We start from the raw sequence: 17,749 nt of genomic DNA, 5'->3' as shown, positions 1-17,749 counted from the left end.
ACTGACCAACATTCGTTCAGCAACTTTTAAAAACCTGTATGTACAACCCGGATACTCCCTATGACGTGTGGTACAATTTTAACCTTTTCGCCGCTATTGCCTCGATATAAAGTCAGTACAACATGTCGTGACCCACCATTGACCCACACGCCACGACTTGATGTTTTACGGGATTTCTACGTGCAATTTTTGACATGGTGTTATTACTGCATTGACGTGGCGGCGAAAAGGTTAAAATAACTTGAATGGAAGTTTAAAACTTGGAGGATATAACCAGTTATATCCTCTAAGGCTTAAAAGTAAGCTTGGCTGAATTCGACCACTCTGCGGCACAAGCATGTTTGTACGGAATGTGCTTGTGCCGCACCCTGGTGGAATACCGCCTTCAGAATGTTTGTTCTGCTCGGAAAAGGCATGGTAACGGCACCACTATTCATTACTATCGGTTCATAAGCTGTGCACATATCACTCATATCAGCTTACATTAGAAGCGAGGTAATTAGTGATTTTGTATTTAAAATCACTAATCAGCAGTATTTGCTTGTATTTTATTATGCAATAGGCCCCTGTAATGAACTTTTAACCCTTTGGACGCCAATGACCGATATATCCGCACCGTAGAAACAACGCCAAAGACCGATTAATCGGTCACAAACCACAGAGCAACATCGACCTACGTGCATATACATAAAGTTCAACTTCAGTTTTGACACTTCAATGATGTGGCGTTTGAGTAACAGCTTTTGTGTTTGACACGGCGTGGAAAAGGTTAATTTTCCGAGATCTTACCGTAATGAATTGTTGTAAAATTTACCTATTTTAGCTTTCTTAACAGTAAGCTAATTACTGAGCAGTGGGTCCTTGTTCACTAATGCCGATACCCTATTCTATTATGTTAAATAATAAATATAAGAAAAACCTTTAATTTCAACAAATATGTATTCATCTAAAAACTAAATATAATTATTGTAGTTTCTTATATTTTACTTTACGTTTTAAACAGCTGGCATCCACATTAAGGGACAAATTTCCATCCAAAGATTTTCGTTTTAACGTGCTGTCTTCTATAGGCTGCACATGCTTCAAAGGCAGGAGACCCACAGCGTACGGAATGTCATCATCTAACGTGGAATCTATTGTAGACTCATTGCTGGGTTCATTTTCTTTATTCATGTCGATTTTATTCTTATCATCCCATTCAGATGTCGACGGTGCGGTGAGATCAATAACTGCATCATTATATCCGGATTCTGGTTCATGATTATCATTGGTTTTTGAATCGCTGTTTTTCACATCATTATTTTCAGTTTCTTGGGCATTCATATCCATATTATCGTCCCATTGTAAGCCACTTGAAGTTATACTGGCAGTAATATCATCTGGAGGCCGGCTATTTTCAACAGCCACCTCATTGTCTCTAGTTTCGTCGCCGTCAAAATCGGCTTTGTGATCTATTTCATCCCTTTCAGCTTCGTTCACGGGACCGTCATTCTTTGATGTCATGCCCATATTCTTTTCAATATTCATTAAATCGTTCATAATTTCGTCTCTCCCTGGACAAGGTTTTTCTAATTGACCGTTAATGTCGAAAGAACTATTATCCAGACTCTGTTTAGGAATAGACATTAGGCAATCTAAACCGTCATCTTTAAAGTCGTTGGCTTGAGGTAGCTGAAGACTGAAGTCGTAGCAATCTTCGTTTCTTCTTAAGTCCTCTTGCAGATTAAATTGCTGACTCATATTTTCATCCAAGTGGGAGTTTTTCGTGTCAAGCAGGGACATGCTAAAACTAGTGTCCAGAGCGGTGCTCGTAGGACACAGCTGCTCCATTGCTCTCGCTTCGTTGAGGTGTTGTTCTTGGTAATATTTCTTGACATCATCACTCATAGATTTCGTGAAGAATTGCATGTCTCCCTCGATCCCCGAAAAATCGTGTGATGGATCATGATCCATAGAATTATTATTCTGCATACGATCTAAAACTACATAATTCTGTTGGTCACCAAACGAGTCTAAATTATCGGGCAGAATTGCGTTCAGACTGTTTATAGAATCTTCGTGGTTGCTGAATTGTACGGCATCTTTGTCAAACTCGGCTCCCGAATAACTCTTATTTCCGGACATCAACTCTCCTCTTTCTATTGACTTGGACAAATCGTCAATGCTTTTGATTTCGCTCGGATCCGCAACCTTTTCAATGATGTTAGGCTGTTCGATAACTTCATATTGTATCTCGCTGCTCTGCACCATGTCAAGAAGAACTTGTTCGTTGACGTTGATATAGGACCCGTCCCCGGATTCGAAGAGTATGGGCAGATCCGTGGGAAGCCCAGCGCTTTTTAAGGCATCAACGTATTGGGACATGGCATTACTGATGTTGCTGTTGGAATCATTGGCAGCGCTTGTGGTCGTAGTGTTGACGTAGGAAGAGATTCCCTCTGACCGCATGGGGTGTTCTTCAGGGTACGAGATGGCAGGATCTAGAACGTTGGAGGAGACAGTTTGGTCCATGTACATGAGGTCGTTGTCGACGCCCATGTAGTTGTGAGCGCTGGTGGACTCAGGGCCGCAGATGCTGTTAACCGCCTGGGAAAGCGTCACCCTGTCCATGTAGTCCTGGAAATTAAACATATTAAATTATTGTTGAGGCCTAGGCTCCTTTCTAGTGGTGCAGGGATGCCTAAGTGGATCTTCAATGAAGACTTATTATTTTAACGTGTGTACAAAGATTTATTTTAAAAATTAAATTAATACAGTACAACTACAAGTACAGTTCGTCGTTCAATAGATTTTGGAAGATTGCCGTTGGCTGCTGGCGGCGGACGTTATATACGCATCCGATCGTTGACGATCTTCGAATTTCGGAGGCAATCGGCCGTCCGTGACGTCACGTAGGATGCGTTCTGAACAATTATTGTCGAAATATTTGCCGATGGAACGTAATGTAGAAACTAGTGATGAAGGAAGAAAAGCAGAGGAAGGCCATGGTGGCAGGTTAACGTTGCCGTATCCAGATACTGGCAAAAGGTGCACAATGGCAGAGAAACGATATGAACAACAGTTACTCTGCCGGATAAAAAAATATCTTGGATTTGGGTAAAAGTCGAATGTAAGCACAATCTGAAGCAGGGATGTAACGGATGTGGTTTTATCGGAACCGAAAGCGGAACCAGATGTTTTAAATTTAGTTTATCGGAACCAGAAACGGAATCGGAACCGAAAACGGAACCGGAACCAGAACCGGAGCCTGAGTCAGTACTATCAGTAGGTATACATTACACAACACAACACATACGAATAGGTACTTTAAATGTATAAACCTGTTTGTTTTTGATGTACACCGCCCATGTCCCGCTGCCGCGCTAAGCGTTGACATCCGATATAACTTCCGTTTCAAAAGTAACGGAACCAGAACAGAAACGGATGTGTAATACCAAACGGAAGTTCCGACTTAACGGAAACGGAAATGGAGCTCTGTAACATCCCTGATCTGAAGTAGCCTCAAGCAAGATGAAGTTATATAAAAGACAAGAAGAACGGTCTCACCTGCATGTGTCTCGTCTGCAAATGCTTGAGCTGGTGGATGGCTTTGCGCGAGTCCTGCTCGCGGCGCAGCAGGGCGCGCTCGGCGGCGCGGCCCAGCGGCCCGGAACTCTCCCAGCCCCCAGTGCGCTAAAATAGACAACAAAGTGTCCAAAGGCCACAACAAAACTTTCAAAACCCTACTGACGAAGTCACGTTTTTAAGGTAGGGTAATTGAAAAATATGAAAGAAAACAAATTTTCAACATGTTCCACAGTAATGTTACGTCACAGCGCACCCACCATGTTATTAAAAAGCGGCCAAGTGCAAATCGGACTCGCCCATGAAGGGTTCCGTATTTAGGGGATTTTGACGTATTAAAAATAAACTACTTACTACATTTCGTTCAAACCAATTTTCGGTGGAAGTTTGCATGGTAATGTACATCATATATTTTTTTAGTTTTATCATTCTCTTATTTTAGAAGTTACAGGGGGGGGGGGGGGACACATTTTACCACTATGGAAGTGTCTCTCGCGCAAACTATTCACTTTAGAAAAAAATGATATTAGAAACCTCAATATCATTTTTGAAGACCTATCCCTATGATACCCCACACGTATGGGTTTGATGAAAAATTTTTTTTGAGTTTCAGTTGTAAGTATGGGGTACCCCCAAAATTTATTGTTTTTTTTTTCTATTTTTGTATGAGAATCTTAATGCGGTTCACAGAATACATCTACTTACCAAGTTTCAAGTTTCTAAGTTCTTATAGTTTCGGAAAAAAGTGGCTGTGACATACGGACGGACAGACAGACGGACAGACAGACAGACAGACAGACATGACGAATCCATAAGGGTTCCGTTTTTTGCCATTTGGCTAGGGAATTATTTAGCTGTCACAGAGCAACCTGCTCCCAGCTCCTAGCCGCCTGAGAGGATATATCGTCTCCATCTGGTAAAAAAACTTACTCTCACACTGGGCCGACCTCGGCGCGGCTTGATCGAGCGCGGGGTGTCGCCATAGTCCATGCCGCCCGGGGCATTGCTGCCGTTCTCGATGTCAAACGGTATGCGAACCACCATGTCCTGATAAAATTATTTATATACTTGGTCAACCAGATCTTGACAGCAGAAAAAGGCGGCAAATTTGAAAAATGTAGGCGCGAAGGGATATCGTCCCATAGAAAATTTGAATGTCGCGCCTTTTTTTACTGACAAGATTTGGTTGACCAGCTATATCATTTATTTGATTGTAAACTGGTGTTAAAATGAACTTCAAGTGTCAAAATTAAACATTACAAAAAACAACATTATTAGGTATATACCTAATTAAAAAGCTAACCTTGTTCGGGCGTCCCATATTGTCCACTGGCTGACCGGTGTTAGGCGTAGAAAGGTGCTTGGGGTCACTGCTATCCTAAAAATATAATCAATAAAAGATCATTACAAATGTACGTCTTGCCCGCACACAACATGTACGAATGAGTACGAGCGAAATGTACAATGACTGGATGATATCAGTTAGATGTTATTTGATTGGCCTGTGTGTTCGAAACAGTGTGAATGATTCCATTTTCGTTATGTAGCGACAATGCTACGGACTACGGCGTAGCACTCGTACTCGTAGCACGTAAGCGCGCTACGCGGGATCAACATAATAATTATATGGGTTTATCGAAGAAGCTATATGTTAGTATGATGATTACATTTGTAATTGTGACAAAATGGCGAAAGGAGGAAAGGTGAAAGTTTTTATTATAATTTTCATCATCTTTACATTCAATTCAATTCAATCATCTTTACATGAAAATAGCGTAATCGCTAGGTCCCACAAAACAAACGAATTACTTTTTGAAATGAAAATTGTGAAATACCTGTGTATGCATATCTATTAGAGACTGTGGCGGGCGATTGATGACAACAGGAGGCGTGAATACCGGGAGCTCGCCTGTAAGAATAAAACTTATTTAGGTATTTATTGGAATCTGGCATTGGGACTTGTTTAGTTACCTATATTAGGCGATTGAGATCTTGTTTGCGCTATTTTTGCAATAAAAAATGTTGTGACATACATGTGGCTAATGGAAAATTGTAGTTTTTACGAGACGCACGATAACTAAAATAACATGACTCAAATATAATTCTAATATCAATACGTTCGAATTGGCCTATTAGCCTCTATGCTAAGTTTGTAACGATGTATATAGTCGTGCCATAATACCTACTTGACGTAGCTTTTGGGGTGTAGTCCTAACGTACTCTAGGTATTTAGATAATTATAACATAAAGAAAATTACTTACTATGATTATTTATGCCCAGTCCTTCTTTCGTTACCTTCGAAAGACCCTTAATTTTTAGAAATTGTGCTGCCGAAACTAGTTCATCTAAGTTTTCTTCCAAGCATTGAGTTTTTCCACAATACATAAACTCTACAAGCGATTTGAGAACGCTAAATCTCATTTTCAATATGATCAACGGCTCACCACTCTGTTTCTGCAGAACTTCCTAAAAACAACACGGTTTAAATACTGACTTAGCGTTTACGTTTATTATACTTACCTAGAATATTATATAGTCTGTGCGGAAAAAGAAGAGTCGCGGAATGTATGGGGCCCAATACATTCCACGACTCTTCTCTTTCCGAACAGACTATCTGCCTGTGCATAGGTATATCGAGAAATCGTAATAAATATAAATACCTGAAAATAAGCACTACTGGCCGCAAGAACCGCTTTGTGAACACGCAAAGTGTGTGAACTACACATTAGTGTCATGTCCACTAAGGATTGCAATTGTAGCAATTTACCAAATCTGGACATTAAGTGTTCCGAATAATCTTCATAATGAAGACTGTAACGTATTGGAGCCATTATAATTAATTTCGCTCCACTGTAAAACCGTCTCCATTGAATTCAATTTACTGTATGACAGTCTTTCGACGATCAGTTCAGAATTTGATAAGATCTTAACAAACGATAAACGAATAAAAAATAATTTGACATTATTTTAATTTAAAACGACAGCCATTTTGTAGCTGCCAGTCAGTCGGCTATACCATTGGTAAAGAGGTTAAAAGGCAAAATCTATATGGCCGAGGCCGCCACGGCGTCGACCTACCTAAGTAATTGTTGTCTATGGTAGGATTTTTATTCGATAAAAAAACAATATCTGGGTGACCGAGCTTCGCTCGGAGAACATATAAAAACTCGAAAATGCGCGTTTTCCCAGAGATAAGACCTAGCTAGATCGATTTCTCGCCCCCGAAAACCCCCATATAGTAAATTTCATCGAAATCGTTAGAGCCGTTTCCGAAATCCCCGAAATATATATATATATATACAGGGTGGATTTTCTTTTTTGGTCAGTGAGGGCAGCTACCAGATCCCGTGCTGCTACGAGAAAACGGTCTAAGAAGACCTTCCCTCGATTTCAAATTAATGAAGATTGGCTTTTACAGATTTTGGAAAAAACATACAGGGTGCGAGAAAAAGGTCATTTTTGACAAACTTTTTTTTTGATGCCAATCGATCCCATTCCTATTAAGTATCAAAAGCTTGTATGGAACCAAAAAAAAATTTCCGGCTAGAAAAGCCACTAATCGAGGAAAACTTTTCCCATACAATTTGTATGAAAATGAAAACTTTTATTTTTCACATGCTGTTTTTGTATGCCAATCGATTCCATTCCTATCCAGTATCAATAGTTTCCTAGGGGTCAACTTACGGTAATGTACTAAAAAGCCACAAATTAACAAAAACTTTTTCCATACATTTACTATGGGGAAAATGTGAAATGTTATTCTCAATTTTCTATCTCGCCCATCAGTCCTACAGCAATGTCTTCATACAGTATTATGGTCCTTAAATGTAACAGGACTGATTGGCCAGATAGAAAAATGTGAATTATATTTCACATTTTCTCCATAGTAAATGTATGGAAAAAGTTTTCTTTAATTTGTGGCTTTTTAGTACATTACCGTAAGTTGACCCCAAAGAAACTATTGATACTGGATAGGAATGGAATCGATTGGCATACAAAAATAGCATGTGAAAAATAAAAGTTTTCATTTTCATATAAATTGTATGGGAAAAGTTTTCCTCGATTTGTGGCTTTTCTAGCCGGAAATTTTTTTTTGGTTCCATACAAGCTTTTGATACTTAATAGGAATGGGATGTTTTTTCCAAAATCTGTAAAAGCCAATCTTCATTAATTTGAAATCGAGGGAAGGTCTTCTTAGACCGATTTCTCGTAGCAGCACGGGATCTGGTAGCTGCCCTCACTGACCCAAAAAGAAAATCCACCCTGTATATATATATATATATGTATATAAATAAATAATTATATAAATAAACAAGAATTGCTCGTTTAAAGGTATTAGATAGATAGATAGATAGATGGATTATCAATTTATCAGTATTATCACATGCAAACAAATCCACAGGACTTAGTCATTCAGCCATTGTATTCTTCATAGAGTAACTTATATGTATAAGGTATTCTTGGCTGAATGACCGAGTCACCTGGTTTTGTTTGTTTCCGTTTTGTTAAATGGGTCAGTGTATTTAAAATTACCTACTTCACATTATTACGTGAATTATTTATTCTCTTTTTTGACACGACTAAGGGTGGTATTCCATCTGTCCAATATGTTTGTCCAAGCTCATGGTGTCTCACTCTTTCTCAAGCAAAATGTGAGAAAAAACACACATTGGACAAAGAAATTGGACAGGTGGAATACCACTCTAAGCCACAACGGCAACAAACAAGTTTGCATTATTAAACTAAAATAAAAAAGATCATTTTGTTGTATTTTTTTAATATTTAAAAAATGCAGAAAGAAATAGTAAATACGTTAGAAAATGAATTTATTACAAATTTGTATTCATATTTCTTAATTAGAACAACAGCGAAAAGTATTAGTATCGTATTCGGCAGAAAAATAAGTGAAACTGAATATCTATCACAGACTAACGTTATTTAAGTACTGTTGGCTACAGAATATATTTAATGCTAAATATTATATTTAATTAGCATCAGACCATAGTTCCAGTTCATAAATACATTATAAATAAAATTGGAGGATAGAAGTCAAGGCAGTAAAAAAAAACTAGTTGTTTGCTCTCAGGTTGGAAATGTTGGAATGTATAGTAGGACTGCAACGATTTGTTCATAAGGCACTTGGAACAAATACAGCGAGACCGTGGTCAGATGTGTCCAATAAATCTATGATCATAACATTTAGACGTATTCTATACTTACAGTAAAATAAAAATTGTAATGAATCTTTTCGATACACATCTGAAACTACTAATAGTAATTTATATTGTATAAACAAGAAAACCATTACATAGTTCCATATAATCTAATCACATTTATCTTTTATAAAATGCACAATTAACACATATGATTATAAGGAAGAACATCAATAGAGCTACGAGTTGAAACAGAAATATAGCGACAGGCGTCGAACAAACTCTTAACACAACCTATGTGGATCATGCGGCTACAGATAACGCAACTTCCACACTGCTTCCACATCATCCACACAAGAAACATTAAAAAATACAAATTTGTAACATCTCCAATACTTTTAGTATCGTCTTAGAAATCCATTTCTACACAATAGTTTTACGTTTTACCCTTACCTTACCTCCCTACGACGAAGCTCATACACGACGGGCCGCGGCCACAAAGCTTTTGCGCCGCACCGCACGTTTCGCATATATACCGGAACACATTCTGATAAATATCTGAGATAGAAAAATGTACTTAATTGTGTACTTCTATTCGTTATTCGTGGTATTTATGTACCTACTAATAATTCCGTTTGCAAAATATATCGATTTCCATTTCATACTTTTTGGATCCTACTTTTGAGACCATAGACAAAACTTCTTATGAGAAAATGGTCTGTACATTTTAGGCGGGACCAAATTAAAAACAAAAAAAATATTGTTGTACCTAACATCTATAATAGGATAATTATCAACACTTTTTAATGTAATATACACTACAATATTGTCGTACTAATACGTTGAATTATTAAAGTGAGATTCCATCCCAGATACTGCAGAACACAATAAGTAGATAACCAACTGAAATAACAGCCATGAGTTCGCTTAATATCTAGGTATGACAATACATTTCTTTATTTGTCTGTTAGTTCGTGTTAAATCCAATATTAATAAAAAAATAATATACTTATTAATAAAACCTTTTCATTATGTGTATAATATTAGCATTTGGACGTTGATTTTGTGTAGGATTCAATAAATATCCACAAATAAATTAGGTACCTGAACTTTGTTGCGTAAGCGATTATGGTCGGTATTATTCCTAATGCGAAATAAAGCAGCAAATTTGTAGAAATTGTGAGTCTAACTTTTATCCAAAGTTATTTAATGCCTACGGCAGATCTACTTGTATTAAAAGTGGCATCATAAGAACAGCATAGTATCTATCCGAATGGACGATAAAGAATCCTACATAAATTTACGTTAAGTAAATCTTTTAGACATAAACATTTTTTATGGGAGTTGAATATCTTAATAATCTATTTTAATGTCGATTGATAGATTGACTCGTTAATTGACGGCTATATAAATTAACTGCATTGTCGCTAGAAAAACCTATAGCTGCAAGAAAAACCTATCATTGTACTAAGAATCATTTAAACTTCACAATTTTGTCGGAGATTTCTTTAAATTAATACTGCAAGTAAAATTACGCAAGGAAATTATGTAAAGTATTATAAAATATCCTTCAAATCATCGTATATGAACACTTTACATAAGTATGTGTAATTTTTTACAATACATAGCATGTAGAAAAAATAGAGATTCATTTTTAGAGATCGTCCAGTGAAACGAGACCATCGCTAGTCTACAATAATTTCAACGATGCTACGACCACGAAGTCGTCTGTTAGTATACATTCCAAGTTGTCTTCGAGTAGACTGAGTGATAATTCGTTTCAGTGGTAGGTTACATTAAATCTAATATTAAAAGCAAATTACAATATTTACACCTGCCGGCGATTATACCTAGCTAGCGGCTAACGAAACTTGAATTCACTAGATACAAGTACTTCAACACTTAATAAGTCGCATCACTTGTTAACCCGGTGAATACAACTTTCTTAGCCGGACTGCACGTCGATAGTTCGTCCGTACGTACATTTAAAAATAGCTGCACCGCGCCACAAATATTTCACTTCACTTAATTGTCAATGATTTTCAAGAAGTCCTCGTCGGAGACGTCCCCCCTGGGCTTGGCGTCGGGCACCGTGTGCTTGAGGTCGCCGAACGTGTAGCGCTTGTGCCTCGCGCGCGCGCCCGCCGCCTCGCCGTCCAGGCTGGCGCGCTTGTTCCAGCAGAACTGCGGCCGCGGCTCCGCGCCCGCCGACATGGGCATGGCGAGCTGCACGCGCGACCCGCACAGCTCGTTGGCGCTCGACTGCCGCTTCAGCTTGTCCTTGCCGACGACGAGCCGGAAGCCGCGGAGGTCGGGCCGCCCGAGCTCGTTCTCGCTCATCTGCCGCTTGAGCTTCGTCGCCTCGGGGCTCCGCTTGTCGCCTAGGCTGTTCTGGCGCTCGGTCCGGCGCCGGCTGCCGGCGGAGCTGGCGGTGTCGGTGTCGGGGCTGCGGCGGAGCGTGTCGATGGTGTTGTACAAGTGGTCGAGCTCGCCGGTGCTGTTGTGGCGGGAGGAGCTGTGCCGCTGCGGGCGGGCCAGCGGGGGCTGCACGCGCGGCAGATGGCCGTGGCTGGCCTGGCGCATGATGGCGGCGGGCTGGCGGCGCGGCATGCTGCAGCTGCGCGGCGCGAGCGCGTCGTGCGCCACGTTCTCGTACACGTGCGCGCCGTCGTCCTCGTGCGTGATGAGGTTCTGCCGGCTCTCGGTCGTCTCCTTCCGCTGCCCGACCGAGTTGCTCTTTTTGTGCCCCGGATTTTTCGCTTCGGGGCCGTTCTTCATTAGTTTGCAGTCGCTCGCGCTTCGGGGCAGTAGATTCGCGTATCCGTGACTCTCCTGTTTTTGTGGCCTATCCGCCGGTTTCGGACATGTCGGGGCGGCAGTGTCTACCTCATTTTTAGTGGAATTGGAATGTTTTAGAAGTTTACCTTGGGAAGGATTCGATTTGGCGTGGTCCGCGCCGGAAGTCGTATGTGGGGTCGCCTCCTGGCGTTTTCTGTCGAGGTCGGGTTTGGAAGATTTGTCGAGGACGACTTTGGTTTTATCGCTCTTGCAGATTTTCACGCTGAATCTGAACGGCGGTTTGAAGACGACCTGCAGGCGAGCTTTCTCGCCGGACAGCAGATTGGTGGCGCTCTTGGACGGTCTCGTTTTTCGTGTGCCCTTTTGTACTTGTCGATGCGTTCGCTCGGTGAGTCCTAGGGGTATAGACTTAGATTTAGGAATGGCAGTAGGTTGTGGCGAGCTCAGAAGCCACTTCTGAACTTTCGTTAAAGCTTCCGTATCTTTAGTGGGGGTGGATGGATGTTTCTGCATTGAACTGTAGTCGATGGTTTCTTTCTTGATTTTGGATTTTCGTTTCTTTATTTTTGCTTTATGTTTTGACAGGAGGACATGTTTCGGAGACTTCCCCTCCGCATTCGTCACCACTACGGCACTTTCCTTCTGTACTTTGGCGGGGTCGTCCGGTTTCGCTGGATGACTTGGATTCTAAAATAAAAACGAAAACGTTGTAAAGTTTTTTGTCACCTTGGAAATAAGATTCACAATGTTATTTTAATAATTTTTTGCACATTAATTGGTTGTAAAAGTGGCAACTTACCCTCTTTTTGGCGGCGTGTGCCGGAGATGCCTTATCTCCTTGCTTATTTTTATGTTCCTTTTTATTGCGGTAAGCTTTTGTGCGGAGGGCAACTTTTTTCTTTAGAGGAAGTTTTGATCTGAAAAATGAACACGTAAATTTCTGTCATTTGATGTAGATAAAGGGGATAAAGGAAAAGGAATATTTTTAATGCACAACAGTGACTTTAAATATATAAATAATTTGCGTAATTATAATGTGTTTCAATTTCAAAATAATTAGGTTCGCCTCAAAATTTCTGAATATCGGACGGATGCGATATTGTACGATTTCATACAAATGTATACATACAAAAACCTTTGGGACTTAGAGGCTTTTGCCATTTCAATTGGCTCTCTCAGGCCCACTTGCACCATTCCACAAACCCGGGGTTAACCGGTTAAACCTGGAGTTACCATGGTTACCAGTACAATTTGACAGTAGGTTAAAGGTTTAACCGCTTAACCCAGGGTTAAAGGGATCGTGCAAGTGGGCCTCAGGGGTTAAATTGAATGTGGTGAAGTAGCCATGATATTCACCTGACAGCCGTGTGGACGATCAGCCCCCCGTTAGGGTCGGCAGCATCCGGCAGACGGACGGTTTCGGTGGTGGACGAGTGGATGATGGTCACCGACTTCAGCTTCTTGCCGTGGCGGCCTAGGAAGCGCGTGCTGGCCACCTGGAATGTTGAGGTTAGCGTTAATTAATATACATATATACTTTATCTACTTATCAGAAGTAAGTTAATCTTGAAACAAATTTATTTTACTAAACTCCGAGTCGTAATTAGATTCCAAAAAAAGTAAGACAATGTTGCCACTTTTTACTAGTGCGTCTTGTATTTATGTAAAAATAAGTAAATAAAAGTACTTTTTTAAATTGTCGGAGTAAAATTACCAATAAATAAATTATCTTAGCGTGTTTATTTATACAAAGGAATTTACTATTTTACAATCAAATTATTGCAGTGGCAACATTCTCTTACTTTTTTTGGAGTCTAATTACGACTCGGAGTTTAGCGATACGAAAACAATATTAGAAAAGCTTATACGTAATACGTTGTTTTGATATGACTCGTGTATTTTGATAAATTTGTAAAAGTATTATAAATAATTTAACTTGCTTATAAGAAACTAGCCTATTCCTCTGAAAACTTGGCTGACATAAATCACAAGTAGATAACCTACTATTGGGGACGTAGCCAAAATGAAAATCGATTTCGACAAAAGCTAATCGAGAAGTAATAATGTTTGGGGATGACAGGTGCGACGAAAAGTCGCGTCTTCATTTTTTGTGTTTAGATTAGCTTTTTCGATAAAAGATTGGCTTACCTTGCAACTTAGTCTAGAGTATACAATACAGTAAAGGTAGTATCCTATTTAAATCTAGCTTTTACATTATTTTACTTAAAGTTGAAAATTATCTAGCATACAAAGTTCCTCACTCGTCTAGCGTTACAGCGTACACATAGTAGTAAGATACAACACGATACCTCGGTTGTAAGACGCTAATACTTGTTAGCGTCTATCTCGAGTTCTATTGCGGAATCTAAGATGCGGCAACATCGCTAAGGAACAATCAAATTAATATAAAAACGATAAAAATAAAATTGATTTCATTAGAATAGGTATACTGGTTTACATAAATATTATAAATAGTCGTCAACTTCAGATGCTGTGTAATTTAACGAAATCTTTTATAGATTTGTTTCGTTTCACAAGACCGCTATCCTGTCTCACTGATTAATTAATGACAACTCAGAACTAGTCGTGGAAAGCATAAGGCATGTAACATATTCGCTTGTCATAAGACCGATTCTTGCACGTATCATCTCCGTTTCTCTCTCTTCCTCACTACAGAGGCCCAATAATCTCAAAGAAGTCTTCATTAGGTTATATTCAGGCTCTAAAATTATTTTTTAAGTTGGAACATGGAGAGGATCATTCTAGGGGGGCTCGGGGACTCCACAAGGCGCTCAGCAAACGCCTAAGGGAGGCCACAGGTGACCCTCGCGCAGGTAGCTTTCTCGCGCAAAGATTGGCCATAGCAATCCAGCGCGGGAACGCTGCCTGCGTGATGGGCACCCTACTAAGGCCGCAAAATCTTTGGATAGGTATTTTAATTTTTTTTAGCACTAGTTATCTTAATAATAGTTAATTTTAGTTTTATATTCATTTTATAACACTTATTATACAATAAATGAGTTCAAGGAGTTAAGAAGTATCGAGAGGTATCTGTTCGTGACGAATAGTTCAGTTGATAATGATAACTCACCAACAAAGCGACGACTGCCAGCAGGATGAGCAGCACGGCGTACCAGTGGCGGAGCACCCAGCGCTTGAAGCCGGCGATGCTCTCATCTGACAGCAGGAGCTTCCGCAGAGTGGCCAACGGACCCGACGGGTCTACTTCGCGACAGCGTTGGAACACGTCGCAGTACCTGTATCAGCAATATATTAGTCGTAAATAAGTCATGAAGACACTTAAAAAAATACGAATGCTTTTTAACCCTGCTGGAAGGTAGATGGAAAAAAGCTTTGGCGATGGAACATTTAACTTATCGATGTTGCCACCAAAATGCTACAAGAATTACCGATGGAATACTATAAGTAGGTAGTCATAAATAATTTGGCCGGAACACACTTGAAAAGTACTCCCTAAGAAACTTATAAGGAATAGGGGAAAATATAGATATTTGTCTATGTCTTTGTCACTTAGTTTTTTTAGCATTGATAATCAAGTTAAAATTATCTTATCGCGGACCTATCTGACCTTACTTGATAGGGCATGGCTGTTACCCAGGCGGGAACCCACGAATATGTTTTAGCAAGTAGTGGTAGGTATGGTAACTGAACTATTTGTTAGTAATTACACCCAGTCGACTTACCCGTTATAGTCATTGCACGGCGTGCCCGGTTTAGCGTACATGTCGGGCACGTCGAACGGCGCCGCGTTCCAATGGAAGGACGAGATGCACGGGCCGCCGGGCTTGCGGCAGCACAGCTCGCACGCCGAGCGCGGGTCGTCTTTGCGCGGCGCGCATTGGCACGACTCCAGGCCGTAGGCCAGGCAGATAGAGCCTGTACACTCCTGGAATATACATTACAGAATGAATAAGTGGGGCAACGTATAGGTCCCCTCGTACGTCTACCCTCGATGTATGAGAGTGTAAAACATACGCATGACAAAAATTTAAGAGAAATAGATTGTTTATGCTGAAGAACCGTTGATATTAAGGATGATTATTGGGGATTGATGATTAGGGATAATGTTAAGGATGAATGTTGATGGACATAGAGCGGGCGGAAAACCTAAAAAACGATGGATGGATTGTGTGAAAGAGGATATGAGAAAGAAAGGAGTGAGTGCTGAGGTGACGCAAGATAGAGGAGAATGGAAGAGAAAATCTTGTGCCGACCCCACATAACGTGGCAAGAGGAAGAAGAAGCTGATGAACCGTTGATCGATGGACTTGTCGGTGTAAATTTTGCAGCCCAATAATAGACTGCAACAGTGGTTGATAATATAAAATGACACACAAAGGCTATGTATAAATTACCCCCATGAAGCAGACCAGCTCCTTGTCGCAGCGCGTCTTGTTCGCCTTGTGTCTGCTCGCCGGGCAGGCGGCGCGTTTCCCGTCGCAATGTGCCGCGTCGCGACACCCGTTGTCGGAGCGACATTTGTCGCCGAACTTCAGTGTGCATGAGGCCGTGCAGCATGGACCCTGAAAAAACACAAAAGATTGCAATGTTGGTCTTGCTTTACTCATTTCCTCGCTCTTTTCGGTAGCGGATAGCTAGAGTCAGAAAAAACGAGTTATAAAGACATAGAGTTTCTTTTGATTTATTCTCTTAAACACTAAATAGCTGAGGCGAATTGTAAAAGAGTCTAGTTTGTTTTGTTCCCTAAACGCGTTCGGTGCACGGCACAGCGCACATACTCTGTTTTCACTGCTCGAAAATGCGCGGGACTAGTATATATGTTTCTGTGAGTGTGTGCCCTTAGGCATGATTAAGTGGAAAGTTAATGAAGCTCACCTGACTAGGACTGCACACGCTATGCTCTGTAAGTGTGCAGGGTTTGTAATGAGGCCTGGCCGCTTGAGGCCGGCAGCACACGTCAGTACACTCCGAGGCCCAGCCGCAGTCGCACTCCTCGCCCTCTTCCACGACGCCGTTGCCGCAGATCGCTGGTTGAGGTTCTGACGAGATTTTTTTTTAACAACACATTTATCAATTAACAATCCGCCCCACTGCCAGCAGGCAGGCGTCGAGCAGAGACCAAGGTCTAAAAGAAGCTATTGCAAGATTTGTTTTGATTCGAATTATTTATTTTTGCAGCTGGAACAGCAGTGTGAAAATATATATGGCATAAATGGATACCTAGGTCTGTTCGGACATTCGGATAAATAAGATAGTAGTAGTAGTAGTAGTAGTAATCACTTTATTGTACACAACACAGGTTTACATAATGTTTACAGAAATAAAGGTACAAAGGCGAACTTATCCCTGTAAGGGATCTCTTCCAGCTAACCTTCGAGTAGATGAGGGGAGAATTCAAATTAGATAGACAAACTTACGGAATATAAAAGTAAACTAACCTAAATGTCCAAAAGTAAATAAAATACATAAATATTATTATAAAATAAAATACATGCTACATACATAAATACTAAACATATATTACATATAAAAAAAATATATATATATATATATATGTGTGTGTATATATATATACAAGTGTCAACAAAAAAAATAGACATCAGTACTTAACCAAATCACGCTTGGTTGGAAAGCATAAGTTTCTTCAAATTAGATAATAATCAAAATAGAAATAAGATATGTCCTTGTAGTAAAAATTTGATAAACTAACCTGTGAAACATCCTTTAGGCGACCGTGCCTTGTTGTTCAGCACGGGATCTATCGCCCTGAGCGAGCACGGCGAGAACTTATTGTTGTTCTTGCGGTCGCCGCTGGTCGCTCGAGCGAACATTATGTAGTTCCCGTCTTCCCCGAATGGGGTACACACCTCTGGGTCGTGCTGGAATGAAATACGTCATCTTAGTTCTACTGCCAAATCCAAACATAACCCCTGGAGGCCCTGAAGCTCCAGAGTTCATAATTTGCTAGCCAAAAATTATTTTTTGGCTTCAGTATTGAGTGTATATTTGGGTAAAATTTTAACATCTAATAGTACTCACCGGCGAACCGAAGTTGTGTCCAATCTCGTGCGCGAGCGTGACGTGCGAGACGGCCGGCGGCACGTGCTTGCCGTAGTTCAGCAATGTCACTATGCCTGTGTTTAGGGACTTCATGCTGCCCCGGTAATGCTGTAAACACATTGGTTATTAGGGAAAAACAAGTGGCGAAAGACGCTAACTATCTCTATACCATATGCTGTATAATACATGT

At 40.4% G+C, this 17,749-nt stretch overlaps 2 protein-coding genes across 2 annotated transcripts in view; both read right to left on the bottom strand.

The window, feature by feature from the left end:
- Positions 1 to 935: 935 nt before the first annotated feature.
- On the bottom strand, positions 936 to 6,466 carry LOC134649358 (uncharacterized). The gene is made up of 7 exons (XM_063504073.1): positions 6,226 to 6,466; positions 5,827 to 6,031; positions 5,400 to 5,473; positions 4,868 to 4,942; positions 4,495 to 4,611; positions 3,547 to 3,672; positions 936 to 2,616 (listed from the first exon to the last, which is right to left on the bottom strand). Exons 1-7 carry the CDS (start codon positions 6,394 to 6,396, stop codon positions 964 to 966), a joined length of 2,421 nt encoding a protein of 806 aa, XP_063360143.1. The 5' UTR covers positions 6,397 to 6,466; the 3' UTR covers positions 936 to 963.
- Positions 6,467 to 10,648: 4,182 nt separating this feature from the next.
- Positions 10,649 to 17,749, bottom strand: part of LOC134649371 (uncharacterized) — a 385,348-nt gene continuing 378,247 nt past the window's right edge. The window contains exons 7-15 of the mRNA XM_063504092.1: positions 17,539 to 17,667; positions 17,210 to 17,378; positions 16,375 to 16,538; positions 15,894 to 16,061; positions 15,222 to 15,424; positions 14,609 to 14,774; positions 12,874 to 13,013; positions 12,317 to 12,434; positions 10,649 to 12,204 (exon numbers count right to left, since the gene is read on the bottom strand). Of these exons, the coding sequence (XP_063360162.1) occupies positions 10,744 to 12,204; positions 12,317 to 12,434; positions 12,874 to 13,013; positions 14,609 to 14,774; positions 15,222 to 15,424; positions 15,894 to 16,061; positions 16,375 to 16,538; positions 17,210 to 17,378; positions 17,539 to 17,667 (2,718 nt within the window). The 3' untranslated portion in view covers positions 10,649 to 10,743. The remainder of the gene's footprint in view (positions 12,205 to 12,316; positions 12,435 to 12,873; positions 13,014 to 14,608; positions 14,775 to 15,221; positions 15,425 to 15,893; positions 16,062 to 16,374; positions 16,539 to 17,209; positions 17,379 to 17,538; positions 17,668 to 17,749) is intronic.

This window comes from Cydia amplana, chromosome 7 (assembly GCF_948474715.1).
Source record: "Cydia amplana chromosome 7, ilCydAmpl1.1, whole genome shotgun sequence".
In the NCBI taxonomy this organism is placed as follows: domain Eukaryota; kingdom Metazoa; phylum Arthropoda; class Insecta; order Lepidoptera; family Tortricidae; genus Cydia; species Cydia amplana.
This window is presented reverse-complemented; position numbering and strand designations above follow the sequence as displayed.